Source organism: Arthrobotrys flagrans (genome assembly GCF_004000055.1).
Source record: "Arthrobotrys flagrans strain CBS H-5679 chromosome Unknown unitig_0, whole genome shotgun sequence".
NCBI classification, from domain to species: Eukaryota; Fungi; Ascomycota; class Orbiliomycetes; order Orbiliales; family Orbiliaceae; genus Arthrobotrys; species Arthrobotrys flagrans.
Window position 1 is genome coordinate 4,666,632 of NW_027137550.1, and position 24,528 is coordinate 4,691,159.

Sequence of the window (24,528 nt, forward strand, 5' to 3'; positions counted from 1 at the left end):
CAACCTCAAGATGAGAATTGCGGGCTATCTGCTCCTAGCAGCCGCCGCTATCAGTAATCTGGTAGCGGCAGTACCTGCTATGGATACTACGCTCAAGGAACGACAAACTACAGACCGCCTAGTCTTTGCCCATTTCATGGTTTGTCACACCTACCAGCCTACTCCGTGGAGAGAATTCCAGCTAAATTTTGGGAAAATAGATCGGTATTGTCAGCAACAGAGGATCTCCAGCAGATTTCGATGATGATATGAAACGCGCTAAAGCCCTCGGAATCGATGCCTTTGCTCTAAATATTGGAGTGGACCCTTACACCGACGCGCAATTGAATCTAGCCTACCAATCCGCTGCAAACAACGGCATGAAAGTGTTTATCTCTTTTGATTTCAATTGGTATCATACCAACCAGGCCGTCGAAGTTGCGAACAAAATCAAGCAGTATATGGACCTGCCGGCCCAATTATACGTGGAGAATAAAGTTTTCGTGTCCTCCTTTGCGGGGGATGGTCTGGATGTCGCAGCGCTCCGAGCAAACGTAGGAAAGGAAATCTTCTTCGCCCCGAACTTCCACCCAGAAATGGGGACAAACTTTGGGACCATTGATGGGGCGTTGAACTGGATGGCATGGCCAAATAACGGCGACAACAAGGCGCCTACCGCAGGACGTCATGTGTCGGTCCAAGAAGGAGACCAGGCCTATATCCGGGCTCTCGCAGGAAAGCCCTACATCGCACGTTAGTAAAATTTTAGAATTTTCGTTTAATATAGCTATATGCGGACGCTAACATAATATCTAGCCGTTTCCCCCTGGTTCTTCTGTCATTTCGGACCCGAAGTGCCTTACAGCAAAAACTGGGTCTTCCCTTCGGACCTCTTGTGGTACGACCGATGGGTCGAAATCTTGACTCTGGGTCCTCGTTTCATTGAGGTTGTTACCTAGAATGACTACGGCGAAGCACACTACATTGGCCCACTCAGTTCTTCCCATACCGACGACGGTTCGTCTAAATATGTCAACGATTTGTAAGCGCCCTCCCCCCCCCCACCAATCAGAGTATCATCGTCGGATGTTTTCTAACCGGGAGGTACGCAGGCCACACGGAGGTTGGATGGATATGGCCAAGCCATTTATCGCGGCCTACAAAGCCGGGGCTACATCGGTTGATAGCTTCATTCAGGATGAGCAAGTAGTGTATTGGTACAGGCCAACACCTCGTGGTCTGAACTGCGATGCTACAGACACCTGTATGGTACCAGCGGACAACAGCACCGGCAACTATTTCATGGGCCGGCCGAATGGATGGGAAACCATGGAAGACTCCGTTTTCGTTGTGTCTTTGCTCAAGTCCCCTGCTATTCTTATCGTCAATTCTGGTAGCAATCAAAAAGTGTTCAACGCACCAGCCGGAACCAGTTCATACACCGTTCCAATGGGAGTTGGAACGCAAAGCTTTTTGCTTGCCAGAAACAGCCAAGTAGTTTTTGCTGGAACCAGTAGCAAAGATATCATTGATACTTGTGTATGCGGTATCTACAATTTCAACCCATATGGTAAGTAAGGGAAAGCTCCAGAAGCCAGCATCGAACATTTATGTGCTAACCGTTTCAAAGTTGGCGCTATTCCACCTCTTCCATACGATTCTCTAAAGCCACCAAGTTTGGGTAACTTCGTCAATGGCCTCAAAGTTCAAACCTGCCAGGCGGTACCTTCTCTTGCTAGCACAACCCGTCCGCCACCAACCTTGCCAGCTACCTTTACAACACCCTCGACTTCTTCCCGAGCCACTACTACTTCTACGTCTCACGCTACCACAGGAAATACTGCTACTACAACCTCAGCTTCTACGACATCTGGAGGTAATGTCTGTGGCGCTATAACCACAACAACCACCATTACCGCCGTACAAACCAGTACCCGAACGGTCACAGTCGAGGGAACTAGCCGTACTACAACGACTACAACAACTACTAGTGCCTCGAATCCGCAAGGGACAAGCTGCACCGCCGGTACTGGTGCCGACAATTACATTGGTCTTTGCAACTTCTGCTGCTCTTACGGCTACTGCCCCCTGGAACATGTACTTGCACCGCTTGGGGAGTACCTCCCCCAGCACCTCCAGCATCTGGTTATGACGGAAAACCAGCGCCTGGACTAGACAATTCTTACCTTGGGCTTTGTAGCTTTGCTTGTAGCCATGGCTATTGCCCTTCCACGGCTTGCGTGAGAGCTTAGGTCCCACGAAGGTACGTATCATGGATTTAAGATATCACGGGACGTTGTTTCGTTGAAGAAAACCTCCTGTTTGGAAATATCAAGATCGTCGACACGTTGAGTACTTAAGTTTTGTCGGCAGTTTATTGTTATATATTTCCCAATTGTAGCTATAACCCAGAATGAATGTGGGCGAACGATTACGCGTAGAAATACAGCAAATTTTCTGCGATAAATACATTCTATATTATAGCGAGATGATATATACTGTACACCATTCTAAACATTTCTAGCAGAGCCGAGTTTCTAGATCAAAAGCTAGCAGGGTTGAAAATAACGGCGTAACGGCTGAAAATATATAGTTGCGTACATGAACAGTTTCTAAAATATTTTGCCTACAAGATATAACCTTGACAGCCATACCCATGCCCCTTCGATGTCCTCGGACCGACTTATTCATCATGGGCACTACAAGTAACTGCATTCGCGATCGTCTTATGGCTCCCACAGTCTGTTGTTACCAAAATCCATCACCGAGTGAAACTCCAACAGAACACATCAACACGTATACGGGTTGTCTTTAGGTTTGAACTTTGAAAACTGAAGCACCTTCTGAGGATCCGAGCCCAAATTAAGTCTGCGATGATAGCTAAGAAACACAAAATATTATGGACCACGTTAACCGGTTATGGGCTGTCCACCCTTAGTAAATCCCTATATATTAGAATATGCCGGTATGCAGGCCAGAACCGTACCGCTGCGGTGAACTCTGTTTATGCTTCATGCCATAACTACTTAAGTATTAACTATATATTTGGATAACTACGACAAATTTACTACAATCTTATTAAATGATAGAGAGTGGGGGAGAAAAAACCTAGCCTGGGGCCGAGGTGAGCTGAGAAGATAGTGTAAAGAACTTGGCGACTAGTAGAACCTGGAAATACTGTCCGTACTGTCGCTATCATCTTCTGTTTCTGACGCTTCGAGGGTTAACCACCGCGCCCAAGGTACGGGAATATTTGATCTTGCCATCCTACCCCGCAAGCCTTGGAGGAATGGTGATACCGTTCCGCCTACCATTAGTAAGAGATGTTCTAGGGCATGGAGTGCATCTCGAGCACCAAATAGCATGCTGTGGCCACTTGATGCGGGTGGGACGCAAACCAGCACATCCAGAAGGGCGTCCGCCAGGCGGAATAATTTTAATTCCTTCAAAAATATAATGGTTAGCGAAAAGGCACAATAGCTTCTAGCGTTGAAATTAAAGGTACCGTTTGGCGTTACTCACCATTCCATATCCATGAACTTTGATAGAGCCCGGAGAGAATTTGTTAAACGTGGAAAGTGTTTCCTTGGCGATTTGAGCTGGCAGGAGAGAGGAAAATGCGGGATCTTCCGAGTTACAAGATACTGGGAAGTGAGATACAGTATATTGCCATAGAAGGGTCCGAACCCATTGTCGAGTTACTGCAATGTCAACTTGCTGTGATTCTTTTAAATCGCCTTCCTCTTTTCCTACGCAAAGATCGCGCTGGACAGTGGACATGTCGTCTCGATGATATCCGAGACACGAACCACAGCCTTTACCTGAGCTTCCATTCAGCGATTTTGCAAATTCACTGTCGAGATGTACGAACAGTTGTGTCAAACTAACGAAGGCTGAAAGGAGTTTCCTATCTTGGGTATCATCTTCGGCCATTTCGGGCAGATATTCGATTGGTTGCAGCATCATCGGTGTGTCATTTTGAATACAATAAGTCCTTGAAAATTGTGTTGTTAGCCAGCCGCTTCCGGGAACCCCTCGGCTCGCCACAATCTCGGCATGTACCGAGTGCTGAATTCACTTACCGTTCGGAAATGAACAGTATCCAGAAAATCCGTATTTTGAGCTGTGTTTCCGGCGTAGATGTGGGGAGATAGCTCTCCGACTCATGCATGCGAAGTCCGAAGGCGCAGCCGATGGCTTCCCGCAGGAGGGAACCCGCGGACCGTATCTTCTCCGCATTCGCATAGAATATGTGCAAGAAAAATGATGTTAAAAGGGAAGCTGTAGAGAATATTTCTCGGTATTCGAATAGTTGTCGCAATCTGTTTGCTTCTTTTATGAATTGCGAAGAAGTTAGCCCTCCAACAATATCCTGGGCTTCATGCTCTGGAAGCCTCAACTGGGCAATTGTAGCCGCGCAAAGCGAAGCCGCAAGGGCGTATGATTCGTAGTCAGTCTCATCGGCGAGCAGCCGCTGTACAAGGTCGCGATAGTCGACTACCGGCCAAACCGAATACAAGCGTTCTTTGAAAATCTCTAAGTATTTGATATAATCTTCGGCTGCAATCTCCGCATGTTGGGGAGCAATGGTTTCAGGGGAAGAATGCTCATCCGCATCCGCGCTTGCGAGCATTGCGGAGTAAAGATCTTCTTGCATCTGTTTTATCTTTTCACTGGTAGATACGCGGGGACCTTTCGGCCCCCGTTTTCGCTGGACTCTGAGAAAAGTGCAGGCTAGGATTTCAATTCAGGCCAGAGGTCGCTAGGTCAGCATCCCATAATCTCAATATTTCTACTGATCATAGCTTACCTAAGGAGCGTTTCTGGCACTCCTGGCAAGGACTACCGCCGTTACACCGAACTCGTCGGATGGCGCAACCGTCGCAGCGCCATGATGACCGCATAGTAGACTTGTTTTACGGATAACTAACCGTTGGTATCGGTAAGGATAAAATTTCCTTGAAAAGGGACTACTAGGAAAGATTATGGTATACGAAGAGAGTTGTACAATTGTTATTCCTGGCTATCCGATGCCGATGGACGTATGGGGTGTTAGGAGAGCTAAATCGGTCTGCGCAATGCAAGGGTGGGGATTGGAGCAATTTCAACATGTGCCAAATGCCAGAATCTGGAAGTATGCGGGGTTTCTATGGTGGATTTCCAAAGATTGGACCACAGGAGTGTACGTACCTTGCGGGGAAGTCAGGGGTCTGAAACATAAATCAATTCTACGAGGAACGTGCGTTTTTAGCGATAGAACAAAATCAGAAACGGAACAGGCAGCTCGATCCGGCTGAATAACCCTAGCTATAGCGTGCGTGTTTGCGCGAGATGGCATGGGAGCATTTTGCTGGTTCGCCGGCCGTTTGTTCCCTCAATCTTTGGATTCATTCGTCAAATGATGGTTTTGCTACACAAATGCCTTTAGCTTATCCCGAGAATACAACCGTATCAAGGTATATCCTGATCAGATGATAATGTCTGTGCGTATGGAATGATTGTATTGTGTTCTTAGAATATTCATCGCATCAAAAAATATTTCGAGGGCGCCTGATCGTGGGATGTTTCCTAGGCGAGCTCTCGCGATTGTGATTGGACCCTTTCGCCTAGTCTGACACACCTCGTTTAGCGATCGAGCTTCGATTTCCAGATGATAATTCTGCAATGCCTGAGCGTTAATGCAAGGCACTTAACTGATTAATCCGTTGACCCCAGACGGATCTCGGACATCTCTTTGGGATCATAGGATCCTTCGAAACAAAAAGGAAACATCACATTTCATTCTCTATCTGTGAATACATACATGTAACGAATGTAACCCAGCTACCATTCATGCTATTTCTTCCATATGCATACTCACGCACATGCTCTGCTATCCGCCAGCATCAATTCAAGAAATGGACCTGTGAGCGGACTTTCTAATCCTAGTGCCATGAGATTACCAATGCGTACATTAATCGGAGACCGACTGCTTCCGACAATATCCCAGATGACATCTTTTTGATCAAAGTCGGTCTGGTATCTCAACATCATATCTCTCAGCCGTGGTGTGTGGTCAATAACCTCGAGCTGAGGGTCCGAGCCTAGCTGAATCAGAACCTTGGTCATGCGGGACGGCAAATTGTGAAGAGTAACCGTTATAGACGGGACGCTCGGATACTGGTGTTCTTGGGCGCTAAAGTCGACTTCGGTGCTTCCATCTACAAAGACCTTGAGGTCGCTCGGAATTTGACAAATGCCGATGAATCGAAAGCAGCAGGAACTCTTTTCAGAAAGCGTAGCCGAAAGCTTTCCTGAAGATTGTGACCAATCCACTATAGACTTAGAGTACACTCGGTCATTGCCGTTGGCGCTACCGCTCGACAGGGAGCGACCAGAGTCGAACTCGTTCTCAACGACCTCAAACCGGCCATTTCCCCCAACTATCACAATGATCTCTAAGCCGCTTGGGTTCAAGGCTCCGTTAGCCGGCGTATCCGAGATATCAAGGGGCAGAATTGCCCCCTCCGGACAAAAAATTGGGTATTCGACAAGATATCTATAGATATCGATCGATCGATCACCATCATAAATGATTCCAGTGAGAATATCAACATGGCGGCCGGCAGGGATCCAAGCCCGAGCCATAGCTAACCCTGTTCTATTATCGCGCGGCTTAACAATGGGCACAACGAAAGCTTCGCTACCAAAGTAGTACTGATTGGGGACCGTGTAAGCTTCGTCACAAGAGGGATGTGACCAGTACATAGGCTGAACCAATGGCAGAGGTGTTTCTGAGGTATCTATCCCCATCGAATAAATGTATGGAATCAGTCGATGACGAAGGCGCATGTAATGGACCATAACGTCTTGATACTCGCGCTGGTAATTCCAGGGCTCCTTCGAGGCCCAGTAGCTATTAGAAGAATGAAGACGCATGATAGGAGAGAACACTCCGAACTGCACCCAACGAGTGACCAGTTCGTCGCTTCTGTATCCGTGGAAGTGACCCCCGATATCATGGCTCCACCATCCATACCCGATATTAGAAGCAGCGGCAGTAAATTCGGGTTGGAATTCAAGAGACTCCCAAGAAGTAACGGTATCTCCTGAAAATCCCACCGGGTACCTGTGGCTACCTGGACCTGCATATCGGGAAAATATAAGAGGATCCTTGGCAATCTTCGAATTATCGAGGAAGTGGAAGTGATTAAGTAGCCATAGGGGATCCATGCCCTCAACTCTGGAATAAGGTCCCTGCTGCCAGTCAATCCACCAGAAGTCGCATGCATCTTTTTCGAGCGGCCTGTGGACGATGTCAAAGAAGGCATCGAGGAATGCCTTATTGGTAGCATCAAAGAGTACTGGGGCCTTATGCGTTGTATCATATCCGAGAACCTTTGCCATAGCTTCGTAGGCAGCTTCGTGATGATGGACCCCACTGTGTGGGTGATCATTAAGAGTAACTTTGAGATTCCGTCGATGTATCTCTTTGCCGAAGCCTGCAGGATCCGGAAATAATTCTTGGTTCCAGGTATACCCAGTCCACCCTGAATGAGGCACTCTATCATCTCTAACAAGATGCCAGTCCATATCCAACACCGCCACTGTCAAAGGTATTTTATTTTCCGAGAATTTGTCCATGAGCGCGAGGTAATTCACGTCGTTGTAGGGATAAAACCTGCTCCACCAATTACCTAGAGCCCACCTAGGTAGTTGCGGTTGCCTTCCGGACAGATTGTAGAGCGTTTTAATGGCATCCTTGTAGTCTCGACCATAGCAAAAGAGATAGCCGTCAACCCGGTCGCCTGAAGGACGCGGGGCAACAAAGCCATGACCATCAAAGAGCATTGAAGTTGAGTCATCAATGGATGCGACGCCATCTTTAGACAAGATGCCCTTTTCAAGAGAACAGCGGCCATCAACTCCGTCGAGAGTTCGAGCCGTGCCTCCTAGGTTCCCAGTATCTAGGATTCCATAGCGCCAAAAGGTGCCCCAGATCGTGTGTTTGCCTGCAAGTGCAACGGTGAGACCATTTGGGGTAAATCGACCCCTATCGTAAGAAAGATGGAAAAATTCCGTGAAGATCTCGAGATCCGTTTCGCCTTCTACTACCCGATACTTCGGAGTAGGGAAGCTTCGATTGATGGCAAATGTCGATGCCCTGTCTTCAAATTTGCCATCAAATGCCCATTCATACCGAATGAGACGATCGGTAAGGACTGTAAAGCGGTATTTCTCGCCTATAACAATAGAATCCGCTGAAGCGGTCGGCTTGGTTTCGCGGCTATATGAATTCATTGGTGAAACGGGTTGAGGGACGGATGCAGGACGTTCGACTACAAGGTGACCAATAAGGGATTAATGAAATAGATAGACTTCCAATTTTACGCTGCAGGTAGGACTTTAACGTCGTGAATATATTGGATAGTAAAATAAATAAATATGCACTTTCGAGGCTTGCATAATATTGGCCCTAATATTGACCTGTACTATCGGCGAACTTCCAGGAGAACGTACCTCTCGTCGGCTTATTAGCGGAAGTACGATATCCAAGGATAGTGTATACAATATGCATGCTCATCAAATAAATTCAGAGTCATGTCGGCCTAGCAATGCAAACCTGGTTTAGTCGGGGTAGAATAAGGTTATGACTCTATTATATCTCCACAATCGATATTGAAATTGCGAGATAGCTAGGTATGGGTTTTAGTAGCCTCGAGACCAGGGGTTTTAGACACCATAGGGTGTTGCATGTTGCATGTTGCGGATGCATGCTTGCCACGCGAGAAATTTGGGCGAGGAATTTCCACACTGGAGTAAGCATATTCGCTAGCGAAGTCCGGAGAGCCGGCCGTTCGCTATGGTGTTAATTATGCACGTGGATATGGTCGGCCACTGTTTTCCCAGCCCCTTTAACACATGTGCATGTGTCGACTCCATTCGCGTTGTAAATGCCAAAGACTTATGTAAACATCGACTTGATTATGGTTGCATTTGTGACTGATAATTCCTGGTCCTTCATGGTGACACTCGCTGGTGCTGGTGCTCGGACCCTCAGCTGGAGGCCTAAGAGGGGTTAGCGGATGTCAATACCGTGGCACGCGAGTATTAAATGCGCCTGGGATCGCGAAAAATATTCGCTTAAATTTTTGCTCCCGCCATTGTTCGATCGAGCTAGTTTGCCTGGGAATCCCTGGTAGATGTGGCCTGGCGTGGGGTCGGGTTCTTGGGATTTCAGAGTGCTTTTCCAAGACATCTAGGGAGACCATGAAACGACATCTTCATCATTTAACATTTCTTCGAATTTACGAATTCAAGAAATCGAAAGGGAATACCTCAAATAAAAATTATAAAGAGGGAATGATTTCCTACAAGTATGCCCTAATATCATATCCACCAACGTCTATCTCAAAACATTCGGGGCACATTCTCGCTTTTGTTGTGCCAACGTCTCGAGCTCTTCATGATGTCGTTAAAAGATAAAAATATAACGACTAGCGAACAGGTCCTGAGCGACTTGGCCAGGGAAGTCCCTGACTTTGCCGGCATATCACAAGAAGCCCAGGATGCGACGATTGAAGAAAAGTCAATGGGGGTATGGAAATGCATCAAGACCCATCCACAGGCCGTTTTTTTCTCGATGGTTTTATCCACCTGCCTCATCATGGGTACTGGCCAAATTTTTTAGTTTGTTTTTTAAACCCGACCCAACTAACTTTTGTTGTACACAGAGGGATATGATACCGCACTTACGGGAAACTTTTTCGGGTTACCTCAATTTCGGAAACGTTTCGGAAAGAAACTGGATAACGGGGACTACCAATTGACTTCAGCTTGGATGTCTGGCTTGCAAAACGGCACGCAGATTGGGCAAATATGCGGTCTCATGATTGTAGGCGTTATCGCCGAGCGATATGGCTACAAGAAAACTCTACTCGGCGCCTTGACATTGATGATCGGATTCATATTCATTCTCTTTTTCGCCCAGAACATCGCTATGCTATTTATTGGCGGCATGGCTTGCGGTATTCCGTGGGGAATGTTCCAGGTTAGTACGCTCTGTAAGTTGGAGCCGGCTGTAGTTCTTCGACCTGTCCGTCACATTTGACTATGTTAACCTCAGGCTCATAGACTTTGACAACTACTTACGCCGCGGATGTCGCACCGATTCCGCTCCGGCCGGTTCTCACAACGTACGTAAATATGTGCTGGGTCATCGGCCAATTCATTAGCACCGGGTCCCTTCGTGGCCTTTTGCATAGAACTGATGATTGGGCTTGGAGGTACGCACCATGATGCATGATATCCCGATATCAACCCTTCTTCGTTTCAAGAAGGCTAACCATGTATTAACTAGAATTCCATACGCTATCCAATGGGTATACCCACCAATTATAATTGTCGGCGTCATATTCGCTCCCGAAAGTCCTAGCTGGTTGGTGCGCAAGGGCCGTCATGATGAGGCTCGTAAATCTCTCAAACGCCTTGCGTCTGGTCTTACGGACGAGTATGTTCAAAAAACCCTATCTATGACCATCCATGTTAATGAACTGGAAAAGCGCCTTCAGGAAGGCACATCCTATTTGGATTGCTTCAAGGGCATCAATCTCCGCCGCACAGAAATTGTCTGTGTCGTATGGATGACACAGGTCCTCTGTGGTATTTGGTTCGGCGGTAATGTTATATATTTCTTGGAACAAGCCGGATTCGACACCAAAAAGTCATTCGACTTCGGTGTGGGATTGAATGGTGTCGCTCTCGCTGGTACGATTGGTGCATGGTTTGCGACCCGTTGGTTCGGTCGGCGCACCTTGTACCTGACTGGCCTAAGTATCATGTTTACCATATTGGTTATCATCGGGTTTTTGGGTATCCCTGCTCCTAAACCTGCTTATGGTTGGGCCTCGGGGGCTCTCATGATGCTATTTGTGATCACCTATGATCTAACTGTGGGTCCGGTGTGCTACTGCTTGGTGTCCGAAATTCCTTCTACTCGTCTCAGAATCAAAACGGTGGTTTTGGCTCGGAATGCTTACAATATCACTAGCATTGGCGCCAACTTCCTCAACCCGCCAATATTGAACCCCACTGCGTGGAATCTTCGTGGGAAAGGTGGTTTCGTCTGGTGCGGATTTTGTTTTCTCTGCCTCGTTTGGTCCTATTTCCGTCTTCCTGAGCCTAGGGGGTTGTCTCCAGCCGAGCTCGACCTCCTTTTCGAAGAGGGAGTGAGCGCAAGGAACTTTCATGATGTTCATATTAATCCTTTCCAGACCGACTCACTGGAAAAACCCTTAAACCCTGCCATCCAAATCGAATCGAAGGCGTCGGGCTAGTTGGATGTACTAAAGTTTCACCGAGTAGTTACAGAGGGTTGTGTAAGCCCATATGGATTGTAGCGCCAGCTTTCGGCATTTATTAAATCATTCTAGTTAGTTTTAGTTTTTTACAAATTCCTTTTTATCCTGGATATCCTTCGTCCGGTTTCCCCTAATATCTTGAAGTATATTCTTCCCTTATAATTGTAAAAGATTACAAAGGTCGACTTTTCAGCCTTCATACCTTATCGGCCTAGGGTGATTTGACAAACTTGGGAGCTGACTTCAAACCGCTGTAAATGACTTGAGCGGCTTTGTATAACTAAAAGATGGCCGTAAACCCACGTAATCTGTTTGGGTTGGCGCGGAAATCCACCAAAAACCCATACTTACGTTGAGTATCAGCTTACATGATTTAGAACACTAACTAGCCAGGACTTTTCATTGCATCTCAGAACAAACTAACGAAGTAACTGGCTATTTCTGCACATTTACAGCTTGAATCCAAGCATCGAAATCCGATTCAGTAGCCGAAACAGTTTTTCCGAGAGTTTCAGTCTGGCGTATGATTCCAACCACCTGTGCCACAAACGACTCTATGTTAGCATCCGATATCAAAATCGATGGCTCGATCGAAAATTCGATAACTGCTATCTGCTTGGTGTAATCACGGACTAGTTCATGTCCGCCCAGTATTTTTTCCATGATTTCCATCGAGGACTTTCTTCGACTGACATCTTCTAGCTTCCTCGTAATCGTCCGAAGTTTGGAATTTATATCCATAGTCAAGTCTAGCAGTCTAAAGGCCACGATTCTGAAACGCTTTCGCGATAGCGCGCTTATAGGGTCTGACGAGAAAGCCGGCGACCTCAATATTTTGGTTATGCGCCTGTGCTTCGGGTCCTGGTCGACATAACGCGCGTTTCGCAGAGCAACGCTACAAATACGCCAATTTTTCCGGATAACGCCCGCAGCTTTGACGTAAACAGATGGATTCTCATTTGCTATAGCTTCAATCTCCTCTATCGTATGAGAGTCACCTATAGCTTGATCTTCTGCGGTGCCTTGAATTTGCGAAGGCATCCCGGTGTCGTTTGATATTTGGAATGGGATCGTAGGCAACGAGGACAACTTCTTCGGCGGTTGGCACTTCTGGGATAAGTGACTGTATACTATAGGATCCACTTGACTTTGTACAAGGTCGAGGTTCTCTAATACCCAGGCGAGAAATTCATGATCGCGCGTAGGTACATGAAGAGCGGCCATGTGAGCTTGAGGGTTGATCCGGAGGTTCGAATTCTTCCTGGCTGCTTGTATACGGAATTCCTGTATATATTAGTTTTAGATGCGAGAAGTCTTTAATATATGTTGAATACATACTCGGATAAAAGTAGTAGCACCACTCATTGTATTTGCCGTCTTTGAATTCAACATGGCGATGATAGAACCCTCTTCAACTCTGCGGTACATCGCCTCCTTGTACCACAAGGGCTTTGGGGAACGGCGAATGCCGTTGAAAAGGATGTTGTATACGTCGATGATCCCGTTCAAAATGCTGGTGGCAGGACCTGCGATGCTAGGGTTGTATTCTTTCCTTCTACTCGGATCCAATGCAGGATAGCTTTGTAGATACTCGAGCTGTGACCTTTTGAGCACGAGGCTGTCCGAGGACGCGAAATAAATCTTGATAACGGCTTAGAAATGTTTCATCAAGTATCCAGCAGAATCAAAACTTACCACGATTGCCATCGCGCGATCCAATCTATTAAGAAGAAGGTGGGTGTCTCTGAATTCTATAAAATGCAAAAGGTTTCTCTTAAAGTTTTTGGCGAAATCCGTCATCTGTTACCGCTGTTTAGCTTTGCTTAACTCCCATAATTACTTCCAGAGAGATGCAGGAACTTACTGCTGATATAGTTTTTGCTTGGTCCCAAAGACAATTCTCTAACCCGTTAAGAAGGTGCATGACGGACCTACCACTCGGCTCTATGCCGGAAAGATATTTCCGCCAAAGCTTCGTCTCGTAGCTGCCTGCAAGAACTATTCAGCCCCGACGTTTGTGTTATTGAGTATAGTGAGCAAACTTACGGCGAAGTTTCGACGATGTGATCCTTTCCCAACGGTCGATTAGGTTCCAAAAATCTATTTTCTCGGCATCAGGCTTGCTCATGTTACGTATCATAGCCTTGAGCCGCCACTCAAAATTGTCAAGACATCCAAGAATCATGCGCGCTTCCCTCTGGACATTTTTCTCGGGGTTGTTTCTATTCCCTAAAGCCTTTGCCTTTATATCGACGAGAAATAATCTCTTGGAAGGGGACTGGAATAAATCAGAAGTGACAGTGATGTTTTTGAAAACTCGCTCCCACCAGTGATGACCTATCAAATATTTGTTAGAAAGGCAATCAGGACTAGCGGGGGGAATGCAGGCCTTTTGCCCTTTACCTTGTTGCTTGATGGTACCCCATAATAGTTTCTCGGAATCATCCTCTATGGCTCCACTAAAATAAACATACTGGTAATACGAAGTCAACAGCGCCATCGACCATGCGAGCTAAGTTTGTAGTTAGAAGTCAAGTCTTAAAGCTATAATAAACTCCAAACGGAAGTGGCAGAATACCTCTAGATGCCCAGCCATTTCTTCTTCCTGTATAACTGATTTATGCAGTCCATAAGAACAGTTTTTATTACAGTACCCTAGAAAATATAAATAATGACACTGTTAGCTGCACAGTATTCTAAGCAATTAGCAGGCTCGAAGATATTCCCGGATATACTAACCCCGAATCACGAAATGTTGGCAAGGTGATCCCCTCATATATTCCAATTCTTGCTGATCTTTACATTTCTGATAACCCTTAACTACCCATTCGTGTAGAACTCGGGTGATCCGTTCCACCAATTCGTCGCTGGTGATATTTTGCGTTCCATACCCATCACCGTCATAGATAGGAGATGATCTAGCTATATTATATCCATCAGAATCTTCGACAGGAATTGCTTCAAAAAACAACACCAAGACGGTGTTGTCGGCCAATGTTCGGCTTCTGTGAATATCTAACAGCCTCTGTGCGCAGTGTATAATTATATCAGAGATTAAAATGCCGTTGAATAGCGGTTGTGAGGGAGCTTTCTCCCGCCCCAAAGAATACCTGCTCAGTATCTGTATATTATTAGCCCCTTTATCTAGCTCTCTAGACAAGTAGTCTTCGAAGAAAGCGAGTTCCTACCATCAGATCTCTGAGAGTCCGGGCTTCTGGTGAAATGCGTATGTCACGAGTTATCCCCGAGCATGCGTAGACGTTGTCGAATAGATTTTCGTTCAAGGCCTTTGAAACATCTTGAAATAGCTGCGAAGCTCGAGGATAGGGGCCCAAGTTTCGGACGACTGCGTTCTTCTTCAGAGTCCCCATATTATCCTTTTGAAGCAAATCTGCCAGTGAAGCCGAAAGTTCGTAAAACAGGACCCTCTCGGCATATCTTTCGCCATTCGCTAGGAAAGCCGAGGTGTCGCCTGCATTCAATCCAATTTGATTCAGAAGATCCCTCACATCTTTCCATTTACCCTCGGAATAGCTGAGCTCAATGGCCGCCTCAAGACGACCTTGGGATATTAACAACTTGCTCAACTCTTCATAGAATCTGAACTGTTTGTAGAGTTGCTCCTGCTCCTGTTCGCTTAAAAGCGATATCGCTGGTTTCTTCAAATCGTTGCTACTTTTCGAGGAGAATATGGATAACGCGATTATTCGAGAGTTCCGGTTGTAAAGCCTGGCATCTATTTCGTTCTGGTGCCTACGGAAATATAGAATTATATCAAAATAGGCCCCGAAGTATTAAACGCATTATAGATTGGTTCTTACTTTTTCAGGTAGTGTATCAAATCCTTCTTGTTATCTAATTTCCGATACCCTGCTATCACGCGGTCGTGCATGCCAAGTTCCTTATAGAGCTCTATCGCTCTCAGTATTTGATCAGCCTGCATGAAGTAATCGGCCGCACGGAGAGTGTAGTTGTCGCTGGCATGTGCTGGCATCTTGGATAATTCTTCGCAGAGTTCTGATGAAAATTAGCTTCCTGAATATATAGAGGATGGCTATGAGAGACACCACCACCTACCACCAGCCAGTTTATACTCTTTGATACTTTCGTAGCACTTCAATGCCTTATCGTCCTTTTCACACTTACGGAATAGGCGAGCTGCCTCGAGATAGTGCTCTTTTGCACCCCCCCAAAAATTTGGGTCGGAAATGATATCTCGACCATTTCGTTCCTCTATAGAAGCCTTACACAAATCTGCGAGCATAACGTTCCCAGCCCTCTTGTAACAGTACATCGCCTACAGGTTGAGACGTTCATTAAATTGTTATTTTAATACCACCACCGCCTAGAATTGTAATCTTACCTGTTCATACATTCTTTGGTTGAAAAACTCGTCGCCTTTTTCTTTCCATTCATGTGGCTGTGACTGCCCCTGCCTAATTTCATCCAGTCGAGTTTGGAGCTTGAGTGGCATGGATTAGTACCATAATAGAGCTCGTGCTGCGAGTTTTCGCTGATATTATACTTACAGTTGGATCCCCTGGTGTTACAACATCAATAATGGGGTCCCTAGAACTCAGCCCCCACATTTCCTGTAGTGGCTGAACTGCAGCCATATCGTTTTCGATGATATAAAGCATTTCCCGAGAGCGTGTGATAGCAACGTATAGATTCTGTAGGTTGTATCAGCAAATGTTCACAGTAAAGTTAATTTATTTGCAACTGTACCTTGAGCTCGATGCATAATCCTGGATACTTAATATCATCGAGGCGCGCCCCAGTCATCTGAGAATTAGCCAGAGCTCTGAACGCGGTGAGAGAAGACGAGCCGCTGAAAAAGTCGAACAGGAAAACATCCTGGAACTCCATTCCTTTAGACTCCAGTATCGTCAGAATTAGGACCTTATCACCCATAGTATCCAATAAGAGACTTTTCGCTTCCTCGTCTCGGACTATTAGTACTTGTTCCGCACCGAATTCCGATATCGTCGTCGAGTTTTCTCCCTTGCGAGGAATAAAAATCTCTGAATTGAATCCGCTGAAAACAATAGGCGCCGGCCCATCAAAATCCCCAAGCTCCGGAGAAAACTTGTCGATCGCGTAGGGAAAAGCGGTGGAAAGAGCATCAACCACCTTTGCTGCGAGTTTCAGAACTACGGCTAGTGTTAACTGAAGTATCTTTAGGGGTGTACTAGTTCCCACTTACTCCCATTATGGGTACGATAGTTCTTGCTCAAAGTGAATCGTTTCAACTTCGCTAAATCCTTTTGATTGGCCAGAGCACCAAGGCGTTCGTATTTTCGGAAAAATAGGCTCTGCAAATCTTGAAAGCGAAAGCATGAATCTCTTGATATGCATTGCGCAGTGTCGCCAGCTATACGAACTTTAGTCTTTTATCTCACGGGAGAACTATATAAGTGACAAAGGTGAGTTCTGCAGAAGTCTAGACGAAGCGGATACATACCAAAAGCGAAAGATTTAGTATCATTCACCAAGTCCAGCAACAGCTCAATTTCCGCGAGCCTCTGATCCTGTATCTCGTCTACAAAAACTTCCGTTATCTGTGATCGAAGTTGAGACGATAATTTCTCATCTTGCGCTAGTAGCTTCTGCAACTTAGACGTTCTATCCAAATCGTCCCATTCACCGAAAGAGGTTTTCCTTTTTTCGTATATTTTATACAAGGCATAAACAGCCTCCCGCTCTGGACCTTGGCGAAAATTGGGCGCAGCTCTACGCGAAAGCTTCTGATACTGCTCCTCTGATAAAGGCAGATAGTTCGATGCCGATGAATTCGCTTTGATAACTCCAATGATTTCCGAGAATACCCCATCAGCTGACAGATTTTTCTTTGCTGACGTCGGGAAACTCGGCCAGTATGATCTCTTAAACTTCCCAAAGTCAACTTGCCGGTTGGCTATTTCAAGCCTCGAATCCTCGGAATCAGACGAAAACACATTTCGTTGGGCAAATCTATTTATCTCAGCTTATATTCCGCGGTTCTATACATTCTTGCAGTTGGCTAACTCACCGTAGACTCCGTTCTAACATTTCAGCAAATGCATCATATGTGCAAACCATCGGCCAATCCTTATTCTCAACATCAATCAAGCCAATGGTGCTGACCTCGTCTTCATCCATAATCCTATCAAAGTCGCTGGCTTCTGTGATATCGCCCTGTATGGTGAATCTCATACAATGACTATCGATCAAACGGTTTACATATTGTCGGATCTTTCCTGCTAGGACTGGGGATCGAGTTAGGAAGATTTGTCTGACTTCCTTCTTGTCATTCATTAATCGGTCACGGATATATGTCGCCAATAACCTGAAGACAAGGCATGTTGTTTTCCCCTAGATTTAAACACAAAAAGAATGTTAGGTTTGGGCTTCAGGCGGCCACTCAGAAGTATCAGGAGGAATATATATACCGTTCCACTCCTCCCGAGTATGCAGACAGACGAATCGAAGTAGTTAATGATAGACTCCTCTTCAGGAGAAACCGCGAAAGGGACCTCCACTTGGTGACCACCTTGCAGTATCATCTCAGCCACCCCTTTTGTAAGACAGTACTGTTTGCCTAAAATGATAGGAGCGTTAGCATTTGAAGTACTGCCCTTCGGGAAATGTTTTCGCATGGTACCAGCTTACCCGTACAAAAAATCTTGTGGAGTATCAATGCGTCACCGGGCGATAGCGCCTTTGAAGAAGATGATCCAGATACTACGGCGTTATTCATTTCAAGGCCAGCCGCGTCCTCTCCGGTGAATCTCTTCGGCATCAAAGTGCCAGGGCGTGTTGGATTCTTGATACAGATAGAGGCAGCCTTCCTATATGCTTTTGTATAAGTGCGCTGAGCTTTACGAGCATCGGATAAGATCTTCTTCATATCACTCTCCGACCCTATGCGAATGACCTTGACAATCTGGATCCACTCCTCGGAATTCTCCTCAATCCTTCCGACGCCTCGCTCCCAAATAATGTAGCCGTCAATACGCCACCGTGCGGCACGAAGTACAGGCTCAGACCTCGCCCGTGATTTGTCCTTGGAGACCGAGAGCTCCGGATCAGACTCCCACATTCCATCTGCCAGCTTCTGCAACGTCGCCAAGATCTTCGATAAAGTCCCATCTACTCGAGAACTTTTCAAATCTCGCATCGCGGTGTCTGAGAGATATATCGGGAATACGCCCAACGGTGCATTTATATTGGCGAATTCTCGCTGGGGTTCTGGACTCTGAATATCTTCATTCCGTGCCTTGATGATCCCAAAGAGTTGTGCTTTACATGTTGAGCACGGGAAGCTGGAAATCATCAAGCGTATTTGGTCTCGATACCGTTCTAGCAAGGATTGGATCGTATGTTGTGCGGTCGTGATATTGTACGGGATTACAATTCGAGCTAACTTCAGGAGCTCTTGCTCGTCTTCGTTAAGATATATCGGTGCTCCCCCGACCGTGGTTACTCGCGCGCCCGACTCTATGCTTTTTACCTGTTCCTCAATATTTTTGTGAAGGGCATCCATCTTCTCCCACACCAATACTATATCATCGATATCCGAGCCATGCGAAGCAATGCAACTCGTGATCAATTTCGTCAATCGCCTGCCAAAGAGACGCAAACTAGCCTCCTTGAAGACTTGCCGGACCAACGAGTCCTTCGCCAATAACTCCGTGAGGAGTGCTGCACCCGTTGTCTCCGAAACGATCTTCTCAATGATGCGCACTCTATACGGCATTTCCAAGATCTTAGATACGAAATCGCGCAAAGTAACGAGGGATACGGTAGCGATTCCTGCGAGTGAAATGTACAAGTCGAGGACGGACAGGATGAAATCGTGATATCCGGCGGAACCGATATCAAATATTGTAGGATGCTCGTCGGCGAGAACCAAGACAAGGTGTTTTGTAAACGAAGCCGGTATCCGGATCAGTTTGTTGGCAGCCGCAGGTCCTATGCCCCTGACTGAATTTGTAGACTGTGTATTTTGCGCAAGGAGGCTCAGTCGTATACATTTCAGGAAATGAGAGAGTCTCGGTAGCATGTCATCGGGACTGGCGACAAAAGCTGATCGGAAATGGTGGTTTTGAGGGGATCTCTCAAGAAGAGCCACAATTGGTCCTTCATCATCGACAAGAACCTCGTATATTCTTTCATATTCGTGGGGTCCAGGCTCCTTCCTCGAGAGAATCATATCTCGAAGAACTCGTCTATTTGGATTGGATAGGACTCGAGCTCTGTAGTCCATGCTGCTGGTGGTCTGGAAATATTCCATCTTGTCTTGAGGTTGAGAACGTCGTTTTCCATTAAGGTGGGGTTTTGAATACCGGGGAAATGTAACACGAGGTCTTGGAAGAAGGTTTGGTAATATGAGAAGGCTTGCAAGGCTTAAGATATCGATATTAGGATTAATGTCTGAGATGTTGACGCTATCACAAGGAAAACCTGCTGCTTCTTACGCAGATCGATATATTGTAATTGAGTTAAGGAGCCGCTCGAGAAAACCAACAATTTTCGAAAGAAATGGGCGTCCACGAGCCAAACTCCGACAATATTTACAGTTCTCTACTATTCAATACGTTACTGGCAACGGTGAGGCACAGCTATGCCTTGCAACCCTCGAATGTTCAGGCATCATATGTCAGATGACAAGATCTTCTCGCTGCAGGAAAGCGGTACAGCACAAAGAGCCAAGGGTTAGGCAAACTTTCTAACAAATCAAAGTGCGGCAAACCGTGACATGACAACTGCGGGCGAGGCTACAACATTCGGACGTTCATGAACACGAACGATACTTGCCGTGCAACATAAAGCTTAACCAGCAGCGTGCGACTTGGTTGTAGACTGCCGGTGCTTGGTCGGAACACTGTCTGATGCCGTAAATGGTAAGGTCACGACTTGGCGCCCCTCTTCAGGAATAGTTACGCCAGACCGGGAATAGTTGCCAAGAGCCTTTTCAAAAGTGGGTTAGTGCAACAACCCCGGATCGCTTGTGTTGGTAACCAACACAATCTGCTGCGAGACTGCTGGATTGCGATAAGGCAAGCGTCTACAACATGCAACGGTATAGTATTCGTGCAAATTACTATTACAAGCTAACCTGCAGGCCGTTTTCAGAACATCCACAATTCTTCACGAGGTATTAAAACTTCGCTGCACCAGTCGGCGTGGGTCTAATTCTAAGTCGCGAAGTAACAGATTCTTCCCATGATACTCTTTTCCGTTTCGTGTTGTATCTTCTCGATCTCGAATTTCGCCGGATTCGCCAAACAACAACTATAGAAAAGTTCCGATAGCGATGAGGACAAGGAAGCATGTTGACAGATTACCGCTAATAGATGCCATAACAATAGCGAGCCAAACTAAGGAAGATGAAAGTACCGCAAATCTATAGATCAAATAAAAACATAAGGGATCAGCTCGGAATACGAGCTCCATCAAACTGTATGATAGTTGTATGAGAATACCGGAAACCCACCGCGAGCTCGATATTCACAATAATCAATCTCAGGTCTATGCTGGAAGCGCCGGGATGATTGTAGCCCGATATGATTCGTCCTTGGATCGAAAATGGACACGTAGAAGCTTCTGAAAGTTACAAAGGCAATGAAGATTCCCAATATGGCGCCACCAACAATGTCGTACGAATGATGAGACTACCGCAACTGTTAGTTCGGCTCATAAGTATAAGGGTTTGGTTGAAGCGTCCTCACCATATCCGCCGAAATAGCTCCGCCCATCAGAACAGCGAGGGTTAGAGGCGTTAAAAACAGAACCATTATGATCGGGTTAACACGGTAGTCGGAGAAGACTTTAAGTTTCGCATTGATGTAAAGAGACAGAAACACCCCTGCAGCGAATGAAGTCGCAACGTGGCCGCTGGGGAAGCTTTCCAGACTAAAATATATGTTCGTTAGCACCTTCTAACTTATTCTTTCATAAGATTGTATACACTCACGCCCAGTTTATTTTCTCCTGGTCCCCGGTGCAAACGGTCCATTTATACCAAGTCCCGTCGAATCCAACCCCAGGCCCATCTGGCTGCGGCTTACAGATCTCAAACCAGCTTGGTCGATAACCACCGACTAAAGTCTTGATTAGAATTTGGACAAAGCAACTTCAAGACTCCATTAGTGCTCTGTAATACCATGTCGTAATGGCCGTGCTCACCACATAATGACGCTGTTTATCGCCCCAAGAATCCCTCTCGCGAAAACTATGAAACTTCCCCGAGTACAGAGCTCGAGGACCGAGATAAACAAAGCCGGTATGCCAACATTGAGACCTGCGCTAACCCAAAATGTGATGATTTGTTTTCGATACGGATGGCCAAAAGCTTCCATTTGAGGGGATGTACTTTCTCCAGGAAGCAAACGGAAGTATCTCGCCTTCCCACCGACATCTGGGACGTATTTATCGATCATGAGGGCAATGATTCCGATTATGAGAATGGTAACCCAGTCGAGTCCAAATTCTTTCCCAAAGTCAACGATTTTCGATCTGAGGGTAGATTTCCTCCTTTCAGAACCTCCACCTTCGTGACGATTAGACATCGGTAAAATCTCATCCCCGGATCCCATTCTCCGCCTCATAATAGACTTTGTCCCAAATTTCTGTGTTGCTAGACCGTGCCGTTATACCGGCGAAGTGCCAGTGGTAGATGTAACGGAAAACTTTGGAAACTGAGGAGTCGAATAAATTAGTAAAACAATCGATCGCTCGCAAGTAAACTCTTCTATGTAGTACGATCTCCATGCCAATTTTATGTTCTCGACCAGACTCAAGTACTGTCTCGGCTCTTGTCGGGTTCTGTGATGTTCGTTGTGGTTGTCGATTCCTGTTGTCCTTGGCTGACGTTTGCTGACGTCCGTTTTGTGCTGCGTGTTGCGTGCCAGAAACAAGTTCAACAGGTTAACATTCTTGATATGGGGCCTTGCATTGCATTGTGGCTTTGCTTGCGATCATGCAGAGCTTTTATTCTCTGTTTGGGAACGATCGACAAGCCATTTTGGAACGTACGGGATCGATTCGATGGCACCCTGTTCCTTAGAGAACAGCCTACGAGCCGAGGCTCGCATAGCAACTTCACACCTGCGGTACCCGTCTTGCTTGCCAGGCCAGCCGGAAACAAAAACCACAAATAATCGATCCTTCCAAAAGACTGATAGGTAAATAAGTATTTAGAGAGACTGCGCCTTCCAAAGCTCGCCCACCCGGTCCTATCGTCTAAAATCGGGCGCTACCACTGCCACTTGCCCTCTCTGTCTAGTTAAAGCTTCCCAAGTATTTTACTATTTGCCTGCTTACCTGCAGCCTGCTTGTTTCCTCCCTCAAAATAGGTACTTACCGACTCAAAACAATACTTATAACTAAACTATGAAGAAGTGTAAGAAGTGTAAGGGAGAAGCATTTCAATTTCAAGAATTTATAGACAGTGTGGTGAAGGTGGTAGGTGCGTAGGTAGTAGTGCAGGCTACACTTACCTATAGAAGTGGTGGAACCTGATTTGTTGTATTTTTTGTTCAACGCAACTCGGCGTACGGCGCACCCCTTTTGTCTATAAATTGTAATCTGCTATGCTGGGTTCTATCAAGGGACACCTTATCCTATTTTATTATTCATGACATATACATCTATAGACGAGCGTTCATAAGTTTACAGCATCCTATGTTTTATTGACAAACGCGAGTTCTTATCATTTAGACCTTTCATTCAATAGACACTTGTGTTTCCTCCAGCTTATAGGCGGGCCTGCCGCCCACCGCTCTATACCGTCCATTTTACCTATGTATAGCTGATAAGCCAGCTAGATAGCTGGTAGTCTCCTGAAGACCATGTCACTACCTCACAACAGCAGAAGGCCTTATTCGTTATTGTGAGCAATAATGTGTTATTTAGACCCGTAGCTAGTGTTGTTATTAGATATTAGATTCCCAACGAGATGAGAGAAGTCTTACTTGCTTTCTTCATCCTCATCCTCATCAACATCATCTACGTAGAAGCGTGTCTCGCTTTCACTTATTATAAAAAACAAACATCCCTAAACCCCACCCTTCTTCCCTCTACGGAATTCGAAACCACTAAGTTTGATGAACCCCGACCTTCAGTCGGGCACTACGTATGTGGAACCTCGTTTAAAGATATGGTAGTACTATAGTACTAACCAGAGTATAGAGTATATACAACCTAACACTTGAAATTTACAATCGAACTGAAGCGCATGATGCGATTTTACGTGGAGACAATCCATGGATCCAAGATATCCAAGCCTCGGGTCCACCCAAGCCCACCACCACTATATACACACATACAGACACTACTCCACCACTGAATCCGGTACTTGAAAAAAAATGTCGCCGGTAGAAGTGCGCAGGACTGTACACAATTCCTACGGCGTATAATTCCGAGACTACCTTTAGATCGCTGGAACGTCCACCCAGAACCTAGTATCATCCCACGTATACTTGGAATCGCTGTCGATCTGAGACCGGATCCACTGGATAGCGCTCTTGTAGTCTGTTTGTCAAGTTTGATCAGCTTCGCACTCCCCGGGCGTCCACTATCTCAGATTGAGGGCTAAGAAGATAAGCTTACTATTGATATCCTGAGTCCAAGGATTGTTCAATCCAGAAGCTCCGTTGCGGTGGCCGGCCATCCACTTATCGTATCCGTAATACTCTTGACAATCCCAGCGAGCGGCGACATCGGCGTAGATATCCCAACTATGCAGATACATGACTTGCGTTTAACGGAAAATCCTGAATATCAAAGGTTAGGCGTTTAAAACTTACTTGAGCCTGTTGCCATTGTTCCATTCACTCTCAGATTGGCCAATAAATCCTCCACGTCGACCGCAAACCCGGAGCATACCCCAATTTTGTTTGAAGAGGCCAAAATTTGCAGCGTCGTATGACTTGTTGTCACCGTAAGCATAGTCCGTTTGCATTCTCTCGCTGTGGTGAATCGAGTTAGAGTTATAGCTATTGGTGTCCAGGGGTTACCGGACTTACGTCTCAAGCATTGCGATGGCAATGTCGAGGGTATTGCCTCCAGCCCCAAGGATGGCTTGTTTGCGAGATCCCAGGCCAGAAACAGTGTAACTACCACGGTCGGCTCGGACTTTGAGATTCGGCCTCCCTTCAGTATCGGCTACTGGGGAGGCCATAGAGACCACGCCAGCCATGAGGACTAAGAGAGAGGAGATCTTCAT

The 24,528-nt window shown here is 46.1% G+C and overlaps 7 protein-coding genes across 7 annotated transcripts; 2 read left to right on the forward strand and 5 right to left on the reverse strand.

Moving 5' to 3' along the window:
• Nucleotides 1-10: 10 nt before the first annotated feature.
• DFL_004394 (uncharacterized protein) lies at nucleotides 11-2,154 on the forward strand (the record flags this gene model as incomplete). The annotated part of the gene is made up of 5 exons (XM_067633480.1): nucleotides 11-139; nucleotides 201-732; nucleotides 796-877; nucleotides 1,092-1,549; nucleotides 1,610-2,154. The coding sequence occupies 5 exons, from the start codon at nucleotides 11-13 to the stop codon at nucleotides 2,152-2,154; spliced, it is 1,746 nt and encodes a 581-aa protein (XP_067491644.1).
• A 983-nt stretch (nucleotides 2,155-3,137) lies between these two features.
• On the reverse strand, nucleotides 3,138-4,883 carry DFL_004395 (uncharacterized protein; the record flags this gene model as incomplete). Its single annotated transcript, XM_067633481.1, has 4 exons — nucleotides 3,138-3,422; nucleotides 3,502-3,973; nucleotides 4,062-4,713; nucleotides 4,790-4,883. 4 exons carry the CDS (start codon nucleotides 4,881-4,883, stop codon nucleotides 3,138-3,140), a joined length of 1,503 nt encoding a protein of 500 aa, XP_067491645.1.
• Nucleotides 4,884-5,835: 952 nt separating this feature from the next.
• On the reverse strand, nucleotides 5,836-8,259 carry DFL_004396 (uncharacterized protein; the record flags this gene model as incomplete). The annotated part of the gene is made up of 1 exon (XM_067633482.1): nucleotides 5,836-8,259. One exon carries the CDS (start codon nucleotides 8,257-8,259, stop codon nucleotides 5,836-5,838), a length of 2,424 nt encoding a protein of 807 aa, XP_067491646.1.
• Nucleotides 8,260-9,427: 1,168 nt separating this feature from the next.
• On the forward strand, nucleotides 9,428-11,294 carry DFL_004397 (uncharacterized protein; the record flags this gene model as incomplete). Its single annotated transcript, XM_067633483.1, has 4 exons — nucleotides 9,428-9,629; nucleotides 9,693-10,009; nucleotides 10,093-10,244; nucleotides 10,319-11,294. 4 exons carry the CDS (start codon nucleotides 9,428-9,430, stop codon nucleotides 11,292-11,294), a joined length of 1,647 nt encoding a protein of 548 aa, XP_067491647.1.
• A 459-nt stretch (nucleotides 11,295-11,753) lies between these two features.
• DFL_004398 (uncharacterized protein) lies at nucleotides 11,754-19,593 on the reverse strand (the record flags this gene model as incomplete). The annotated part of the gene is made up of 19 exons (XM_067633484.1): nucleotides 11,754-12,602; nucleotides 12,657-12,959; nucleotides 13,014-13,118; nucleotides 13,183-13,307; nucleotides 13,365-13,655; nucleotides 13,722-13,830; nucleotides 13,897-13,973; nucleotides 14,058-14,439; nucleotides 14,507-15,071; nucleotides 15,140-15,335; nucleotides 15,396-15,615; nucleotides 15,682-15,780; nucleotides 15,848-15,991; nucleotides 16,047-16,471; nucleotides 16,525-16,692; nucleotides 16,783-17,291; nucleotides 17,350-17,672; nucleotides 17,750-17,898; nucleotides 17,970-19,593. The coding sequence occupies 19 exons, from the start codon at nucleotides 19,591-19,593 to the stop codon at nucleotides 11,754-11,756; spliced, it is 6,663 nt and encodes a 2,220-aa protein (XP_067491648.1).
• A 1,087-nt stretch (nucleotides 19,594-20,680) lies between these two features.
• Nucleotides 20,681-21,898, reverse strand: DFL_004399 (uncharacterized protein; the record flags this gene model as incomplete). The annotated part of the gene is made up of 5 exons (XM_067633485.1): nucleotides 20,681-20,706; nucleotides 20,797-20,974; nucleotides 21,032-21,215; nucleotides 21,277-21,435; nucleotides 21,489-21,898. 5 exons carry the CDS (start codon nucleotides 21,896-21,898, stop codon nucleotides 20,681-20,683), a joined length of 957 nt encoding a protein of 318 aa, XP_067491649.1.
• Nucleotides 21,899-23,733: 1,835 nt separating this feature from the next.
• On the reverse strand, nucleotides 23,734-24,528 carry DFL_004400 (uncharacterized protein; the record flags this gene model as incomplete). The annotated part of the gene is made up of 4 exons (XM_067633488.1): nucleotides 23,734-23,834; nucleotides 23,913-24,040; nucleotides 24,110-24,271; nucleotides 24,329-24,528. 4 exons carry the CDS (start codon nucleotides 24,526-24,528, stop codon nucleotides 23,734-23,736), a joined length of 591 nt encoding a protein of 196 aa, XP_067491650.1.